The sequence below is a fragment of the Bombus huntii genome, chromosome 3 (genome assembly GCF_024542735.1).
Source record: "Bombus huntii isolate Logan2020A chromosome 3, iyBomHunt1.1, whole genome shotgun sequence".
Lineage (NCBI taxonomy): Eukaryota > Metazoa > Arthropoda > Insecta > Hymenoptera > Apidae > Bombus > Bombus huntii.
This window is the reverse complement of record NC_066240.1, coordinates 3,463,503-3,483,727: the sequence shown is the minus strand read 5'-3', so window position 1 is coordinate 3,483,727 and position 20,225 is coordinate 3,463,503. Positions and strand designations below refer to the sequence as shown.

The 20,225-nt window shown below is 40.0% G+C and overlaps 1 protein-coding gene and 1 long non-coding RNA gene across 2 annotated transcripts; one reads left to right on the top strand and one right to left on the bottom strand.

The window, feature by feature from the left end:
* The first annotated feature begins 1,460 nt into the window (after window positions 1-1,460).
* On the top strand, window positions 1,461-20,155 carry LOC126864252 (echinoderm microtubule-associated protein-like CG42247). The gene is made up of 16 exons (XM_050615394.1): window positions 1,461-1,634; window positions 2,424-2,949; window positions 3,273-3,450; window positions 13,717-13,950; window positions 14,035-14,151; window positions 15,125-15,356; window positions 15,453-15,748; window positions 15,935-16,099; window positions 16,223-16,318; window positions 16,404-16,541; window positions 16,615-16,875; window positions 16,952-17,209; window positions 17,299-17,461; window positions 17,551-17,733; window positions 17,812-17,907; window positions 18,009-20,155. Exons 1-16 carry the CDS (start codon window positions 1,499-1,501, stop codon window positions 18,275-18,277), a joined length of 3,348 nt encoding a protein of 1,115 aa, XP_050471351.1. The 5' UTR covers window positions 1,461-1,498; the 3' UTR covers window positions 18,278-20,155.
* LOC126864253 (uncharacterized) lies at window positions 8,676-12,390 on the bottom strand. Its single transcript, XR_007689105.1, has 4 exons — window positions 11,581-12,390; window positions 11,464-11,515; window positions 10,304-10,432; window positions 8,676-10,210 (listed from the first exon to the last, which is right to left on the bottom strand). It is a non-coding gene; the product is annotated as an uncharacterized LOC126864253 (long non-coding RNA).
* Window positions 20,156-20,225: the final 70 nt, after the last annotated feature.

The following is a 20,225-nucleotide window of genomic DNA, read 5'->3' as shown; positions in this document are numbered from 1 at the left end:
CTCGCGTCCAAATGAGACTTGGTGTCGATGGACGATCAATCAACACGGTGTTACGTGCTTTTCTCTTCCTTTATTTCTTTTGCTATCTTCTTTCTTTCGTTAATTTTACATCGAAGTTGGTGATTACAATCTAAAATCCGAGCAGATGGAGTTATTACTTTTTAAACGAAATCAAATATGACTTCTTTTTCTATTCTCTATTTCATCCTTTATAAATTGTGATGAATGGTGACCATGCTGGATGGAAAGATGAAGTGAAAGAAATCGATTGTGGTGAATTTCCGGTGGGTAGACTAGGATAAGTCGGTGCGTAGGAATGAATGGAGGAGCTATAGGAAAGGCTACACCCCCGCTGATTCACGATGGACTTCCACGTTTCATCTACATGTATAATTAAATCGATTTATGTTAATTTTTATGATCTTAGCGTACAAATTGTTCTGAAATTTCATATTTTATTTATATAATATAAAATGAGAATTTCTTTATACTCTTTCAAGTTATCAGTTAGTCTTATAATCAGATATAAAGTCCCTTTGATCGAAATTTCCAGCCGCACCTCGGTTTTTGTTATTATTGTGTACCAATTACTGTGCAAAGTTCGTGACCTTAACTCCTCGAGGAATAATCTAGCGTTACGCAACGTAATTACGTGACATTAATCTTAAACCACGTAGTCCACGTTGGGTTCATAACACCGGATCATTAAAGGAACAATTGTGAGAGACTTTGCTTTGGACATTGTTCATGTGCACTTGAAATTTGAGTGTACCTTTTAATCAAGCAAGATGAAGGGAGACGATCGATTGATCTGCAGTGAACTGCAGTTATAAAATAAAAGTGCATCGTAAGCAGGGAGATCGATCGGGAATCCCCGGCAAATCACGCGACACGTGGACGTCCTGCCGGCATATAGGAGGCCCTTTCGTTCCCTATAGTCACTTCTTTGCCGCGCGTTGGCATAAAAAAGTGGAGCCTTGAATCCTCACGGAAGAAACAATTCGACGATCCATCAATTTTGACAGGCAATTTCACGGAGGACGACATTGCAGAAAAGAACGCCGGCTAGTGTTAGTCGATTCTTGAGGTACGCAGAAGTAACAGCTCGATCTTGCTCTTGTCATTACTTGAAGTTAAATTATTCCAATTATTAATCAAATTTAAATTAAAGAATCTGTAACGAAGCTTTTAGGGTACCCTAATTAATTTGAATTATCATTATACAGTAAAATTTATGTTTTGTAATTCATTGGTATAATATCGATTCTCTTCCATTTCGCAAAACTTTTTCATAATGGATACTATTGTATATTAACAATCTCTAATATCCAAAATCTTGAAACAACAGAAGGTCTTCAGAAGATATCCCTTCATGAACATACTTTAATAAAAATGCAGACTTTCCTCAGGATTGTTTCGTTGATCCCGAAAGAGCGAGACCGACTGAAAAACAGACAAGAGGAAAAGAGACGAGATAGAAGGTGTCGGCCTTGCGCCGATGATCGCCGCTGAAAATCAGTCAAGTTTGCGTGCCGGCTCCAGCCTGGGGCAGCTCGAGGAGGCAGCGGGCGACGGAAGTGTGGGTGGCGGCAACGAGGCTGGTGGAGCCGGCGCAACTACTACCTCGGAGCCAGGTGAGAGAGCTAATTATCCAACTTGAGATTGTGATCATCCGAGTATGTGTTCCGGGAACCGGCCACCCAGATCTCCGATCAGATACTCGTGCTAAAAGGTAGCACAACCTCTTATGGCACGTAATAATCGCTCTCCCCGTTCCTGTTATCAGACAGATGAGAGATTTGGTTTGTTGAAATTCATGATGCCATAAGCCACGTCCGAGGCTATAAGTAAAATATTTCTTAAAAAAATTTCAGATTAGAAAACAAATATATTTCACATCTCTGTTCTTTTGTTCTCATAAGATAAATACTTAACTAGATTTCGCAGGTACATGATTTCGAAAGAACGTGTGCGTTTTATTATCAAATAGTTTAAAAAATGAAATTTAGTAACGAAGAGCTGAAAGGGAATTGAAACATCAAAATAGAAATACAATTGTGTTTCTCAAGGGTCTATGAACGAAACGATTTAGTACCACAAAAGCTTGTGCCGTGGCTTGTACGGCGTCTACCTTCCGGACTACTTCTTGGTCTATACATATGTGTGTATATACCAAACGATATATGTGATTGAGTATTCTATTTTTTCATTTCAATTCACAAGCAAGCCATTGCTCTTCGAAATACTCCTTAGTATATATTTTTTAAGTTTCTGTGGTGATAAATAAAAAAATGTTCTCCTTTGTATCTACCTATGTTCGAATGAAAAATGAATAGTTAGAATTAATGAAAAAAAGAAGAAAAGGAAATCGACAGAAAGTTCATCGACTTTTTTCTGCGATTTTCATCGTTTGTCGTGAACAGATGTAATGAAGAAAGAGGAGCAGGAGGCGGCGCAGAACGAGAATTCCCTGAAAGAATCAACTGGTTCAGTGGTAACAGTAACTACACCTAGCGGCGTCGGGACGACGGCATCGACGGTGAACGCCAACAACACCACGACGACCAACACGACAGCCGCGACGGCTTCTACGATGCCTGGTGGAGGCGCTCGCAGCGACGTAGAGGAGGAGGAGGAGGAGGAGGCAGAAGAAGAAGAGGAGGAAGACGAAGAGGAAGAGGACGTGGAAGTGGAAGGTGGAGCGGCGCAAGAGGCGGTCGGTGGCGGTCTTCTAGCAAACGAGGGTGGGGGTGGAGGCGGCATGGCCGGCTTCTGGAGGCAGAGTAGACCCTCCAGTCCCCGCATGCCGCCTCCGGAGCAGCCGGAGCACAGGCCTAAGAGCCGACACGAGCCGGCGCCCGCGAGATACAACAACCTCGGTTACTGGAGAGCCAGGAGAGTCACATTTTATAAAAATGGCGACCCGTATTTTCCTGGTATTGAGTTCAGGTAAGCTATTAAAATCTATTTGCCGTTGATGATCGTGTTACGTAGCCTGATCCTTGTCATGTGTACAAAGCGGCGCTTACGCTAGTACCCTTCTTGGGTGCAGGTGGCGTGTCCACCCTTCGTGGCCTTGATTTTAACCTATGAATGAGATTCTCCCTGCGGCATACAAAAGATACTAGCCGTACAAGCGTGATTCATTCGTTTACCAATGAGTTTCAGAGTTAAATGGCATTAATTGTGTAATATTGATGAAACGTTATCGGAAAACGGAAGTTAATTGTGAAAATCGAAGTCGTAGTTCTTATCACATCGATAACTTGCAGGTTTAAGCCAGGAAGGGACATCGGTTCCCTGGAGGCACTCCTGGATAGGTTGTCCCTGCGAATGGATCTGCCCAGAGGGGCGCGACACATCTTCTCCATGGATGGTGATCGTAAACTCACCTTGGACGAGCTCGAAGACGGTGCCTCGTACGTCGTTTCCAGCTACAAATCGTTCAAGGTAAGCGAAAAGAACTTTCTATTTATAATTCTTTATCTATAATATCGCCAGATGAAATCTTGAAGCTCAGAAACGGCGAGAATCATTAGAAATACATATCATCAGAAAGAAATACTGCTGGGAAGAAGCATTACTTTCCAATCAGGTTACTATGCATGGTGTTTAAGATTGCTTGGAAAAAAGGGTCTTAATCGCCCACCGGCGGAAAAGTGGGTCATTCGATCTGATACATTGCACGAAGAAGAAATAAGGTCCTTAAGACACAGGATCGCGTGTATGTGTAGATCAAATCTGGTCAGGTAACAACAACCCTCCCACCCCCCTTCGAACGAGAGAACCAATCTTATTACGACAGCGATAATTCAACACGTGCAGGGACTTGTGCATGGCGAAAAGTAAATATCCTTTTCTACTTGGGGCATTCGTCGCTTACGTATCGTTCGTATAATTAAAGCGAACCTAGAGCTGGTGTACACATAACACACACTTAATATTCATGAGCCACAGCCTGTGTGCAAGAAGGTGGACGGACGTTAAAACACTGGCGACTTCTACAAATGCGTACTTTGAACGTGTTGGGCACGCGTATACATACAGCTAATGCATACACACGCAGATATCAATAGGAAGCATAATAGGGCTGGCCAGGTCGCGATATAGCAATTTATAAGAAAACTGCGTATATTGCTGTCAACAATCTTTGTGTATCTGGCCCAGATCAGTCTTTAAGCAGGCCACACGCAATACTAATCTGCCTAGTTTACCTAAAAAGAACAGTCACAACAATCATTGTTCTATATCAATCTTCTTTGACAAATATCAAACATTTAAAATTGTATTTTATTCAAGTCAATTCTAAAATGCTTACGTTAATCGCTGCATTATTCAAACGTAGAACGAATCAAGGCCAATTCGAAAGGGATCGTCTACGAGATTCGAAAGTCGAGGGATTGGTTGCAGGGAAAAATTGTCCAATTAACGGCTAAACCTTTCAACTCAATTCGCCTGGAAGGCCACGGGTGTTCATTATTTTTATGAAAGCGCCGATAGGAAGGATTGGATATCATTTATCGTTGCGTCATGCCATGTGAAGGGTGGTCCACGCCCCAACCTAATTTCTAGGTTTTAAGGTGTGACCAAGCCGCTCGTTATACCGTATATCGTATCGTCGCAGTTTCTGCTTTCCTACCTCGGCTTGTGTACGATCCGTTATTTCGATCGGCGTTAGTCTCGTGTTGGGTCAGCCCTTGATCCGACAAAGTGGCTAAAGCTTATGTACGATCCTATCGTACTTATAGCAACCCTCGCATGCCGATTGAAGTCCAGAATCGGTGTTCATACACCCATGACCTATATCCTGGATTCTCATGAGCAATATCTAGACTGAGATTCACCTTGACCTATATCGTAAGAGGTCCAATCGATATTAAGCTCTCTACGAACCATCTTGTTGTTTTTAATCATAGATATCATCTAAAAATTGTAAAAGGAACAATCGAAGGCTTAACGAGATTTAAATAAAAAATTGCATCAATAATTCTTCTCCATAAGAATAACTTTGTCTGCATTCGTTTTTAATGATACCGAATCTAATTGTACTAAATCAGTATCAGATACATATTTTGACTATTGTTTACCAAAGCCACGTGGCATGAAAGATCGACGTACGTAGGTGAATCTGCGGTCTTGAGGTAGGGGTGGGAGCGTGTCAACGGGACGAAAAGTGGGAGTAAGTATCACCACAGGGTTGGTTGGAAAGCGGGGTGAAAAGGGCTGGCCAATTGGATCTGCGGTTGCGCACCAGTCCACCCTCTTATGTCGCTCTGGTCCCGTTCAAATGGTACGCCATCCTATTTCGCTTAATGCCTCATTATCGTGCTTCCATGCGTTCCACTCGTCTGCATATTTTCATTCCCACCAAACCAGTCATTAATCCATCTTTCCTCCATGTCGTGATAACGGTTGCGCCTTTAAATGGACTCCAGTTTCTTCACCTCGCTACACGGATGACCCAAATTTCTTTATGGCGCCGCACCACAAAAACTTATCCCGCTGATCTTCGTCAGACTAAAATGTAGGTCGGATGCTCGATCGTTTGCCAGTTAATTCGCTTCCTTCGTGTCGTTCGTGTTTTATGCATTAAGTGATTGTCCACTGTTCAATTGTTTTATATAGGAACTTTATATAATTTAGCCAGGTCGAAGCACATGCAGTTTTTGGTTCTTCCCGTTCCCTCCAAACATTTTACGCTGTTTCATTTTTTTCTTTTTTTTTGTAGTATACATAGTCGAGTTTCTCCAAGAACGTATGAATCACGTTGTGGCATAGGGGGTTAGAGACAGGGTGAGAGGGTAGGTTCGTATTTCCGTTAAGGAGACCGATGCAGGGCTCTCAAGTCGTAGGGCAGCTAGCAAGGGAGAGACCGTATCTCATTGACCGTTGGTCAGTCCCGCAAGGGATCAATAAATACAACGTTCTCCACATAGACGATTCACAAACCGGGTTTCTACCGTTCTGTCTGAAGAAACTTGACGAAGTAGATTAGATATAGAAGTAGAGTAGATATTCTCTTAACGGTTCAAAATTTTACCCACCCTGCCTGATAAGTATAATCCATTGTTAAAAAGCGTACAATTAGAAACTAGGATCACGTTATATTTGGAAATTTATGGTTGCATTCGAAATTGCAATGAAATAGTGACGCATGGAAGAGCGATAACATGATGAAAAATTAATGTTGCGGGATAACGGAAATGACGAGGAACCGGTGGAAGATATAGCGTCGATTACAGCCGGCTGTGAGTTGACGCGATCAATTATGTTCTGACCGTCTCTCGCAAAGGCGTTACTACTGCGGTCGGAAGTAACAGTTTATTACTACTGCAAACTTCGGAGCGCAAACGTAATACACACGTACGTGTGACAACCGTTCATCGAAAGGCATCGATGCTATGTGACGACGTCGACCGATTCGGATGTGTGACACTGACATGGAACAGTGACTAGTCGGGCATCGAGGTCTCCGTCATTTTGATTGCCTTTCGGTACGTTTCTTATAATCGTATTTGCATTTTCGTTCTATTCGTATTACCAAAATATTTAAATAAAATTTGAAGAAACGATAAGCAGAATGATGTATTGTACGCTTATACGATTCTTTTTTTCTTGAAAATGTACCTTACGTCGTTTTAGCTTACGACCATTTTTGTATTCGATCTTATCGATTGTATCTAGATTAATTCCACGGATGTATTATAAATTAAGTATAAAAAGCGTCGCCAAAAATTGCCATCCTTCAGGTAGCGTTTTACAATTGAATAATCGCCACGATTATTTCTTTGTAATCGCTAGTGGCACGTTTCGAACGTAGGACGATCCGTCACGCATGTTTCGAGCTCGTTCTTCATTTTCATATCGTGCCGGCTTTCGCCGTGATAACGAGTCCTTTTTCTTTCTGAAATAGTCGGTCGCAGCTACTGTCGTGTGCACACGTGTTCCCTCCCGTAAGTTCATAAGGGATATAACAGCGCTGGAGAGTGTTCTTGAAAGAAATAATTGTTAACTAGTCTGAAATTCATGTCAGCCACCCTCCACCGTGATATGTCACGAACTCTAGCGCCAGAAACTTCTTGCACGTATCTGGCCTATATGCGTCACGAAATCACAAGGAATACCTTCCTAAGAAACGAATAAAATATGTAATTACAAAGAACGGATCGTTGTTGCGTTCTTATGGACGTTTCACGCGAGGCTATTCATGGGACATGTGACATGTAAGGAAAAGATTTTGATAGCTATAATCTCGGTGAACCAAATTTTGTCCTGCTTTTATCGTCTTTGGGCCAACGAAAATATTGCATGCTTGCCTGCAGATTAATTACACGTACTCGGCAAGGGAGAGGGCGAAGAAACGAGGAAGCTAGTCGAAAAATATTTGCGACGATAAACGGACTCCCTTAAGCTCGTAAATTTTTTCGATATCCACCTCCTTTTCAGGTGGTTGTTGTTTTTCGCTCTTCTAGGCTGCATGACTGACGGCAGTCCACTTTAATTGACATTATTACGTCGATCCTGTAAGCGATATACCTTGAAGCGATATACTTATGGAATAATTACGCGAACATTCGATCTGATTCCAACTGATTGTAGAGTTCGAGCTGGAGAGTTCTTCATCGAGCTTCTTATTTCGTTTCGCGCTCTTTTATTTTTGACTAATACCTCCTTGCGTTTAAATCAGCTTTTACAGATGTAGAAGCTTAAGTATACAGGCTGATATTTAATTACACGCTATTTCTTCTCTGGTCAAATTTATAGCATAAAATGAGAAAAAGAAGTTACTCGAAAATATGACTTTTAGTGACCTGATTTTCAAATTGCGATGTAGAAAAAAAAATGAGGAAAGTTTAATTAAGAAAATATACGGCGAGACATATGTCTACATATTAAATAGGAATGTTAATGCAATTAATAGTAAGTATAAGGTAGTTCCACGCAACGGTAAGTTCCTTCTAATTATCTCCGTAAGAAAAACTCCTGGACCTTCTTCTCGACATATCGACATGCAATTGAACGATCCGCAAAGCGGAAGGGGACGTGTAAGTGCGAATTCAAAGTGGTCAGAATGTTGCTCCGTTACCTACTTTCTTTCTCCCCTCTTCCTCCCGTTATCATGAAACACGCAGATTCGTGTTACTATTCGCATTGTAATCCGTGGCTTGGATCATTTATCGCTGGTTGTCGCGCTGAATATGTATGAGGTTCGAATTCGAAATAAATGAATTTCGGTAAGGGTCGATTAAAGAGGAGCATTTCAAGAAAACCGGTCGCGATCCGTCGTTCCCTCCGGTGCGTATTACACCAATCCACACACGTTTTCGCCACATGACGTGTATACCTCGATCGACGATATGTAAATCACTGCGGCATCCCGTCTGTATGGTATTCGTTGCCTTTTGACCAGACTGCCTGCACGCTTGTCGCAGAACATTCGCAGGACAACTACCCTGTGTGTTAAACCTTCTCTCACTCCGTATAGCACGCTCGCTCGTCACGCACTCCTGTAATATATGTCAATTACGATTTCAACTTCTTGCATGCATAAGTAGCCCCGACAACCCTCGATTTTCTTCTAATAATGCACAGAATGAAACAAAAGTAATGCAATTCTAAGTTCCAATACACCAGAACAGTAGAAAGGAATGATAGAGGAATTCTGTGATATGTGGTATTAGTAACAGAAACCCATATAAATTAATTTATTTCCATCATACATTATTATATTATTTTCAAATTATCCTGCAAAATATATTTCAAAAGATTTCAGAAAGAACCTTGATCTTTCTCTTACTGAATCTTGATAATCAATCTACTCTAAAAGTTGCAACCATTTTTATTTTAGGAATGAAACTAGTTAGTTTTCAAAGCGTCAGGACCAGCCTTCTTTTAACTATATAGAAATTATAGTAATTCATCAAAGCCCTGCTTAATATATCAAATATTAAGTAATTCGTAGATGATTGAGCGGAACGCTTTTGTTCTATTGTATATCGAGCCTATGTGGGCACTATGATACAAACAGTCGTAGGTTGTGGATGATTTTCATGTGAGCAATTTTTATATTAACGTCTTAAACAAAGTGCACGAAGCTAATTTAGGCAACGATCGTCGCGAAAAATCAGGGTTGTGTATACGCCACACGAGATTACTGATACGGGAAGAAAAAAAATGTTTCGTGTTAATCGGCCGAATTAACCCAACGATCGCCGCGCAAACAGCTTATCGATGCAGCGAGCCTTATCACCTGCCAATTATAGTGCCGCGCGCGTGCATTGAATGCCATGTGGAAACTGTTGGAAAATGGAAATACATTTTTTCTCACCACAAATTCGTATCAATTTTATATATAAAATACATAGCGTATTATTTTTTATCAGAATGATAGTCAACGCTCTTTCCTAACTAAAATATTCAATTCGAGTAATCGAATTAGTGTTGCAAATGATAATTTATAGCTAGTGACCTGGCGCCAAAGGTTAAGGGTTGGAGTACAGTGAAGCGACCTTTCAACGGTCCTCGCTCTCTTATCAACAAGGTAAACGGTTAAGACGGATATTCACCCTGTTGTACGTTGCGAGCTAGTGTTCCAATGTAGATGAGAAAGTCAAACTCAATATCCTGTCCTGTTCTCTGCGAAGGGATACATTCATGTGAAAAGCAAATAATTTTTTCCTAATAAATTATGCAACGAATAAAAAATATAAGATAAAAAATATGATGGTTAAAATATTCTTAATAATCTCTATAGGCTGATATTCTTGACAGGATACTTGGTTATAGCGTAATCGATTGTAGAATATGCAGGATTTCATTTTCATTGAAACTGGAGGTCACGGTTAATCGAGAAATTTCGATCTTTAATATCTGAAAAGAGATCGAATTACTCGAATCATGTGGCAGATTTTTTACAATACGTACAAATAAATATTTAGGTCGAACGTAAAATTCTTGATAACGTAAAAGTGAAAAAAGAAAGCCACAAAAATTCTACTATTTATCAATTTGATTGCGTAAATATTGTGCAGCATGAATTGTTGTATCAGAAAGATGAATCAACGGGGTACATGACCGCGTAAATGCGTGAAAAGGTTAAGGGTTGTAGCACCCATGGTGAACCCAGAGTGTGCACCCACGCATACTTTCGTTGCGCCTTCCATCCGATCGCATACCAACAGCCGGAAGATTGTTGCACCGTGACCTTGGCCTTGCAAACAAACATATGCGTTGACTCACACATATTGCAGTTCGCTGGCAAATCGTAATTTATGGGGACAGCGTCATAAATTACTATACGAACCAGCTAAACTCCTCGTGAATGGACTCTCGTTTCTTCTTTCTTTTTTCTACTCCTAGTTGCCTTGTTTTTTTTTCCAGCCACACGATCGAAATGGCTATTTCATGTTACAACGTCGTGCAAACTGTTCACCTGAAACGTTGGAATCTATAGATTATATAAGTACCATATTACATAGAAAAAACAATATTGTTTCAAATTATTACGACATCCGCTTGAAATTATGAAAATTGTTTTTTCAAAGCAGGGTACATAATATTTGTGAACTTTCGTATCATCTAGCGGCAAATACTTATAATTATGAGAAATAGATCTTTCTACGACGTTGTGCCTTGGACGTCGATGAAGGGGTGTATTTTTAGTTTGTAATTTATTAATAGACACCTTCGTGAGCAGCGAACCTTACGAGGTTCGTTTCGATGGAAGAGATTGTGTAAGTCGTTCTGATTTCAAGCTTGCTTGGAGTCGATCAGATTGCGGAAACAAAGTTGACCCGTAAACTGGTTTCGAGTCTAGTCGAACAGTAAGCTTCGACAGTGATATAAGAAAGTAAATAATAAAGACTGTCCGGTAGCCTTGGACAGAATTCATGGAGTTCATTAAGATTCTAAACACGTTACAGATTTCACTAGCGATGGTGTTTATATACAATAATATTCCTTATTTTATAGTGGAAACAATCACTTACTGATATATGAGAAATTTATAAAATTTTATTTGTTACACTGATAGTATGTATCTGTGTATTTAACATACATATAATTGACGAAAATATAAATTAAATATTAAATTTAAAATTTGTAAATTAGTTATTTTAGAAATATATTTCATCGGAATTAATAACGTTACCAGATAATTCGTGAAATCTACGGATTTCCAATCGATCCTTCCCAAATTATTGCTGCTGATTCATACCACAAAAAATTATATATCTTTTCACTGTCCAAATGTTCTCCTTTTAAAGCTCGTGCCTCGAGTCCATTAAGCGCCTTAGTCACGTTGTCATGAGTATTTATTGTATATTATAAGAACAATTTGAACTTGAACTGTCTTCAATCTTTGTTATGACGTCTTCGAACATCTTTTAAGCATACGTGCATCTCGAAGTGTAATTTCTTAAAAAGCTAATAATTTTCGAGGAAAGAAATCACTGAATGGCTTACCTATGGGTTAAGCTTACGTCACGGAGGGTGCATTACCGGTAGGGTTGCTCGCCTGTGTGAGAAAGAGAGAGTCGTTTAACCTTCACCTTGTGTTAATCTATGCTTCCATTATCATACCAATCCCATCAAAGCTGGCATCGCATTGCAACTGCATGAGGATGAACGCGTACACATCCATCGGTCGATTGAGTTATCTTTTAATGATGAATTTCTCTGAAACTTGTTTGTATCATTGTTTGGGTCGCTTAATACAAAGGTTAAATTAATACAAGGTTTAATACAAAGAAAAATAAGAACTATCTGTGAAATGATTGAATTGCACGATTTTATGAAATTTTGTTATTTGCCACTGATAAATTTGGAAAGATCTCAAGTATAGCAAACGATTGCAAGGTCATCGAATCTCTGGCATTCTGCCGGCAGCAGCGTGCGTGTCTCGAATTCATAAGTCGGTTTATTACACTATTAGCCTCGTTAAGGTTTTTTTCATTGCCTCTCTGTCTCACTTGAATATTGACCTCATTTAGTCAACAAGGATAATTGGTCCTATACGATGTTACTTCTTTTTTCATTCGGCACGCCGCTGTATCAGGGCGTGGACGCCTTTAATTCTAAAATATGCTTTCAGCCTCATTTCCTACCGCGAACACTCATTTCCGAACGTATATCCTCATTAACAGGTGTCCATCAAGCTTCCATTTAACAAAATTTCCACTCGTCCATCATAATATACCATCATTTGTCGACAAATCATGACACAGGCAAAATTACATTAGAACTATACTTTGTAACAATCAACTGTATGCAAGAACCTTGTTATATATAAAATCACATACACGTGAGATGAAGATAAAAAAAAATAGTGCACCTGTAGTATATTACCTTTAAGTTGCTTATAAAGTATTCTTTATGATATGCAAAAGATAAAAAGCCATATAAGAAAAAAAAGCGATAGAAATATAAAATTTTGTACGATATAACATAAAATCTTTATGAATATAAAATTACCAACGACTAGTTTATTAACGTGTTAACTACAATTTTCCATACTTCGATAGATCTTCGATTTAAGACCAGAAAATAAGTCAATGACTAAAAGACTTCTAAAGATTTTTGCATTTCTTCGAACGTATAGTGAATCCAAACTTTTGATCAGCAATCTACGTGTCGCACGATTTGGTGAGTTATATACTCTCAAGTACAGGGGATGGCTGTTTGGCCTTGAGACGCGATGGCTCTCCTAGAAAGCGGAGGGGGAGGGTAGGGGATGTTGCAGCCAGGGGGTTGGTTCTCCAGCCCAATGAGGCAGTACACACCCCGCCTCCAGTTGTCCATCGAACACAGTTGAGGTTGCACCTAGTGGCACAACCTTCTCACGGCCCTCGTTTGCTTTGGACACCACGTTTTCATTTGTTCCGATCGTAGTTCCCTTTGCGATCAGCTGCTGCGATTACAAGGCGTCGCCTTTTTCTCAGAAGTTTTCCGTTCTTTTTTACGAACCCGTGTCGTTCATACAATTATGGAGTCAAATTAAAGTCTTCCAATCTACGAAGTACAGTTGTATGATTGAAACAGAAGAAATAACAGTCTGTTACATGCGCGACTGTTTCTAAGTTCTCGAAATAAAATTTTTCCATCTGTTATATAAGGTATTATTAGAAGAATTAAAAAGATTAAAGAAGAACTAAGGGTTACTGTGTGCAAGTGATGGAAAAGAATGTGAACAAGCAAGGATAAAGTTTACTGTTCAGTGAAGAACGTTCTCTAAGGACTGTGAATATCGTTGAGTGAGACTACAGTGATCTAGGTTCACCATTGAGTCGGCAAGTTCCTCGTCCCGCTCGGACTTGGAGCCGGACTTTGGCGCCGGCGGAGACAAGGCGGACTCTTATAGCGACTCCGAGCTAGAGTCCTGTAGCCCTAAATCCTGGGACGGCTGCGACAGTTTTGTCGTGTTGATGAGCGATTCCTTTGAAGTTATATCGCTGCCGGCCGATATGTTGCAGGTCCTCCAAATCCTAATCAGATTCTATATATTAATGTTAAATTATAGTGGGTGAAACAAATATAGTGAGGCACTTTGTGATATAAAGTGTTAACAATTAAAATGAATATTTAAACCTTAAAGCCACTAGCATAGTTTCACTATATTTATTTAACCAATCATACGCCAGTGCCGTTAGAAATAATTAATGGAATTACTTGAGGTTTTCACGACTTGTTTTTAACTTATTATCTAACTTGGAATAATAGCCGGCCAGCTACGGAAAGAAAAGCAACACCTGGTACACGAGTCCTACTGGCGGAGGTAGCAGAGGTGGAGCAAGCGTTGGAGGTGGTGTCGGAGGATGGCAAAGTAGACCACCAGCGGTGGCGAGTCTTAGCAGGAAAGCTTCCATCACCGACGAAGCACCACCTCCTGGCGGTGGAAAGCCTTCTTCGGGACGTGTCATACGAATCGTTAACAACCATGACCATACAGTACAGGTAGTAATTACAAAGCACACCTAAAACGTATTTCAAATTTCTTTATATTTTTCTTTTTTATGAGTTACAACTAATTGATTTCAGTGTCGAGTCTTGTTGAACCTCCGTACTTCGCAACCGTTCGAAGAAGTGCTGGAAGATCTTGGACAAGTATTGAAGATGAATGGGGCCAAAAGAATGTTCACAGTTTCAGGTCAAGAGGTAAAATACTGCAATAGAAATAAGTATTGTAAAAATTCACGTGAAATACAATAAAAATCCGTGGCCGAAATTGTCGAGAAGGATGACGTACATCGTGATCGATTGGTGTACGTTCGTGAACGGCCGAAACGTGGGCGACTCGAAAGTTTATCAGCGATTTATGCAAATCGAAGACATTGGCTCGGCATCGTACTTATAAAATCTGCTTGAATAATGTTTGTCCATAAATATGCATGCGATGGTGGGGGTAGAAGCGTCGAAACGAAGCGTGACGATATCGGGGTCGACTTCTTTACAATAAATGGAATAGGGTCGTTGATTAACTCTCTTTTCAATCGCCTCCGAACGATCTTTTTATTATACTCAAAAATATCGTTGATAATCAGGGAATAAAATTCCTGAAACAAGAAATAGGTCATTAAGCGATACAAACAAAATTCCGCTTCAATAGATACTGAAATTCACATCTTGCTAATGCAAAAAGATAGCAGATGGAAGTAAGATATTATTATTCCTGCTTCTCATCGTTGCATGTTATTTTAATCATTTTTGATCCGAGTTTCACAACGTCATAGCAGATTACACGATTATACGTTCTGGTGATCGCGGCCGTTGTAAGTCGGTTGGAGGCTCGTGGGAAAAAAGGTCAGAGATCCATCTTTCCAGGTCACGACCGTATATGAATTTCAAATTGACCAATTTTCTTTAGCGAGCATTCGACTACCTTATGCATCATCGTGTATACACCCTGTGACGTCTACGTCAACAGTGACGTTCGCGACACGATTCCGACACGGGAACAAGATGTGTCTAGGTTCATTCATTTAGACACCTACATTCCTTCCTCGCATTTGTTTTTACCAATACCGCATCCTTAGAATTTATAATCAAGGATAATTTTTTAAAGACAATATTAAAAACAAAACCATAATTTTTCATCTGTTTCTAAATTAAATGATTATACCGTTAACAGGTAAGAAGCTTCTCGCAACTAAGGAACGAATTCGCTGACGTGGATACTTTTTATCTGGGTACTGGGTCGGGGATGGGTATAGCTGGTGCTGTTACCGCATCCCCAGCAAGAAGATCCAGATCACGAGGACCACCTACTGTGGTCGAGGATATCGGCCGTCAAAGACGAGCTCGTAGCAAAAGCAGACCACGCGCTTTGTATGCCCCTGATTCAGACGTCGTCCGAGTAAACGGTTCTCCATATCGCTCTTCGCTTATCCATTATGTACACCGACTATCTAATTGTAAATAACGATATTAAACGAGCACATTACGCTCTTTCTAAATAGATTATAGCGTTGTCGAGGTATTGCGAGACGAACCAGCTAGAGTGACTATTCGAGGATTGAGACGATCCTTTTATCCACCTTCCCACCTGCCACCGGTGGACAATTCTCCGCCGGATAAGAAGCTGCAACTTGAATGGGTTTACGGATATCGGGGCACCGATACCCGAAGAAATCTCTGGGTTCTACCGAGTGGAGAACTTTTGTACTATGTCGCTGCCGTGGCTGTTCTCTTTGACAGAGAGGAAAATGCACAACGGCACTATGTGGGCCATACGGAGGATATTACGTGCATGGAGGTATTATTGTTGGTTTCAGTTGGGACTTTAACTGGATTATAATCGATCGGAAAGATATTACGGGAAACTAAAATAGATCAGACGTTAAAATCAAAAAACGTAAAAAGATAATTTAATATCTCCGGAATTTTAAGATCGAATAAGTGTGATTAAATATTTCAACGTATTCGCTTAATGTATATGTAGGTTCACCCAAGTAGAGAGCTGGTGGCATCCGGACAAAAAGCTGGTAGACACAGAAAAGCGCAACCACACGTTCGCATATGGTCAACAGAGACTCTGCTTACTCTGTACGTGTTCGGAATGACTGAGTTCCAGATGGGCGTCTCCGCGTTAGCATTCTCTCAACTGGTAAAATATCACACCCAAATGCACGCATACGCGATACTAATGTACTAACATAACGTGAACCTAAATATCGGATAAAAAAGAATTGAACAACGAGCACATTTTTATATGATTCTCGGTGTACAGAACGGGGGTAGTTACGTATTAGCGGTTGACGCTGGCAGGGAGGCGATACTCTCAGTGTGGCAGTGGCAATGGGGCCATTTGTTGGGTAAAGTGGCGGTAAGCTTTTCTCCACCTACTTCGCGCACGCTACAATGTCATGATCATATATCATAATGTCCGTGTGTAATACCAATTTTTATAGACCATGCAGGAGGACTTAACCGGTGCAGCTTTTCATCCTCTCGACGACAATCTGCTGATTACGCACGGTAGAGGTCACTTGACCTTCTGGAATCGGCGGAAAGACGGTTTCTTTGAAAGGACGGACATTATCAAACCTGTACGTTGCAATGTGAAGTAAACGTGTGCTCGTCTATTTGGAGCTACTTACTGATTCTGGTTTTCCATTTAAGCCGTCCCGTACGCACGTGACTAGCATCCAATTCGAGCAAGACGGAGATGTCGTCACGGCAGATAGCGACGGTTTCATCACCGTTTACTCCGTGGATGCGGATGGTGCATACTTTGTACGAATGGAATTTGAGGCGCATAATAAAGGCATTAGCTCACTTGTTATGCTATCAGAGGGAACGTTGCTCTCTGGTGGGGAAAAAGACCGTAAAATCGCCGCGTGGGATTCTCTTCAGAATTACAAACGTATCACGGATACTAAAGTATGCGTGTAACCTAGATTTTAATTAATAGTCAAGTATTATATGTTATGCTATTTCTGAATATTACATTACATAGTTACCAGAGGCAGTAGGAGGTGTGCGAAGTATCTATCCTCAGAGACCAGGAAGGAACGACGGAAATATTTATGTTGGAACTACCAGGAATAATATTTTAGAAGGTTCTCTTCAAAGAAGGTTTAATCAAGTCGTGTTTGGCCATGGGAGGCAGTTGTGGGGCCTTGCTGTGCATCCTGACGATGAAGTGTTCGCTACTGCGGGTCATGATAAGAATATTGCTCTTTGGCGCAGGCATAAACTCTTGTGGACGACGCAGGTATTAATTTAAATCTTCAAATTTTCACATTCAAATAAAAATTGTTAAATCTTAACTAAAATTCAAATTCAAATGTAACGTTTGTTTAGGTCGGTTTCGAGTGCATTTGCATAGCTTTCCATCCTTTTGGAGTTGCCCTTGCCGCTGGTTCTTCTGAAGGTCATCTCTTGGTCCTCGCCGCAGACACAGGGGCAGCTGTAGCAACCCTTAGAGTTTGTGGTTCACCTTTATCATGCATTGGCTATAATCCAAGTATGATACACATATAAAACATGATTACATATTTGTATATTTTTGTACGTTGATTATAAAAGATATAAGATTCTATTTTTGTTGAACAGCGGGAGAAATCGTGGCAATGGGTTCTCAGAATGGTAGTGTATATCTCTTTAGAGTATCTAGAGACGGATTCTCGTACAAGAAGAGCAACAAGATCCGCGGAACGCAACCATTAGTGCAGCTCGACTGGAGTTCCGATAGCAGATTTCTCCAGACTGTTACACAGGATTACGACTTAGTATTCTGTAACGTTGCTTCTTTTTATAATTAAATTAGCTTTAAGCTTTAAAGAGAATAAATATAACTTAAAATACATTTTTCAGGGGATGTGAAAGCCTTATCATCGGAGAAGAGTCCATTAGTTATGAAGGACGTGAAATGGTACACGCACAACTGCATGGTTGGATACATGGTATCTGGTAAGTATACGCAAGTTCTGTAACAGCAAAAGCAACACTGTACATTATTATTATTACAGTTTCAGGATTATTAAAATAATATTTAACAATACTATTTACAGGAATGTGGAATAATCGTTACTATCCGTTAACGACTGTTCTAACTACGTCAAGTAGGTCAGCAGCTCATGACATGTTAGTCAGTGGTGATGCAGAAGGCTATCTGAGACTTTTCAGGTATCCATGTACCAGTGCTAAGGCCGAATACGTCGAAGAAAAAGTGTATAGTTCCCTAGTGGCCTGCGCCAGATTTCTCTACAACGATCAGAATGTCGTCACTGTCGGTGGGACCGACGCTGCGCTCATGCTTTGGGAACTAGTCGACGAGTAGATAAAAGGACTACCTCTTGTTATAAATTTTGCCTTTGTCTTCAATAGTCTGGTAACTAGACTATTAACGCGATTTGTACAAAATCGCGATGATTCGTTCCATTGTGAAACTTTTTTAATACCAATGAACAAACGCGACAAACGTTTATCTTCTTATCATTGCGCTGAATACAGTTCAGTAACATGCGTTCAGCAGTTCGTCCTCAGCGAAAGAATTGAACGGCTGAGTTGATACTTAGCAAATTTTGCAAACGTTTTCATTCAACTTGATTCGATTGCCAAGCATGTTTTTTCCGGCGATAATGTGTTCGTCGTTTATTGTCCAATATCCAACCTGAAAAGCGTTAAAACTGTCTGGCATGTTTATCTGTGGCCTCACTTTTGTGTCGATGAATCTTTCTAGAGACAAGGAGACATTTTTCACGTTTTAAGTATAGTTTCATGCAGCAGCAACGCAGTTCGCGCTTTACTCCCTGAAACGTTGAAAGAAGTAGTTTGATATTTGTAAACGAAAGGAAGATAAGATCTACTAAAAATATATTGCATCGCTCGACTGTCTTGAAGTTAAGCGTCTTGCAGGTGCAATACATTCACTTTTTACATCCGTTACCACATCATAGCATCTTGTGAATTTCTCCAAGACATCCACCTCCACGAAATAATCCGTACACGATGTTTTTAATTATTTTTACTTCTTAAGACCAACATTTGACCAGAATTTCTCATTACATGTTCAAAGATCGGAACTTCTGCTATCGACGATAGTAATAGCGAAGGACAAGAATCTATCTTCCCTTCCTTCAACTGTTTTGCCATTGTCGTATTACGACTTCTTGTATGCATTTATGATAACAGCGACAAACGATAATGTTATCACGCTACAACGATGCAGTACATTACTAAAGTCGTAATGAAAGCAATACAAATAGGCACACGTTATATGTGTATCCAGTAGGAGTATAAAAGAAAAAGAAGCAAAAAAAAAAGAAACAATATGTGCACGTTCAGGAGCGTGCAATTTTTGAGGCGCTGGCGCCCCTTGGTAGATTTTAAGTAATGGAGATAGATTTAAACAGAAATTGAGATGAAGATGATAAATATTACATGCACCTTTGTGCCGGGACGATGGTCAATTCGTTTTTCTTTTCATTGTTTCGAAGATTTTAGAGAAAATGCTGTTGCGGGTCAACGCGTCTCTCCGTCGATTCTCCCTTTTGTTCACACCCATTTCTAGAGAAAACAAATTGATGAAGTATAGGGAAAAATATACAGAGTTTAAACGATATGTTACTATTACAGAAATATATATTATATATATAAATATATACATATAGTAGTAGATGCAAATGATAACACGAGAATCTCTCATGTTAGCAAGCTATGCTCGGGATCGTCACTGCCATGGCATCGAGTTCGAAATTTTTTCACAGCCTGCATGCTTCAAAATACTGCTTTCTCTGAGAGAGAGCTCGTGTGATCGAATCTATTTCAGGATACTGATCACCGTGAGCCTTTATCCGAACCTTTAAACGAACTCTTATCGACGATTCAAACCTGCTTTTGCGTTCTATTATTTTATTATGTATTCAGCGAATATCAGACTACACTTGTTACTTTTCTAAGGAAATTTGAATATATGAACTTTGCGATCATTTTTAGAAAGAAGTTGAAGTATCTGCGAAAGTAAATAAATTCGTATATTATAAGAATCATTGTAAAAAAAAATGTTTCAATCGCAGGCGGAACTGAATTTTGCTCTTCGATGCGTCCTGAAACAAAAACGAAAAGGATTCAAACGATCCCTCAAATCTTTAGCATAAAATCGTAACAGTGTAGAAAGCTATCTTACTACAATAAATTCTGCACATTAGATATAAAATGATTGAATCATTACTATTAACTATTAGACGTATTCTAAAAATAATGAAAAATTTTTTTTACTACAGGTA

What these genes read in the sequence shown, in the direction of transcription:
- LOC126864252 (XM_050615394.1), top strand. Translation starts at nt 1,499, where the DNA reads ATGATCGCCGCTGAAAATCAGTCAAGTTTGCGTGCCGGCTCCAGCCTG. An exon ending in AGGATATTACGTGCATGGAG is followed by an intron (nt 15,749 to 15,934) that starts GTATTATTGTTG and finishes ATGTATATGTAG; the next exon opens with GTTCACCCAAGTAGAGAGCT. An exon ending in AACGTATCACGGATACTAAA is followed by an intron (nt 16,876 to 16,951) that starts GTATGCGTGTAA and finishes TACATTACATAG; the next exon opens with TTACCAGAGGCAGTAGGAGG.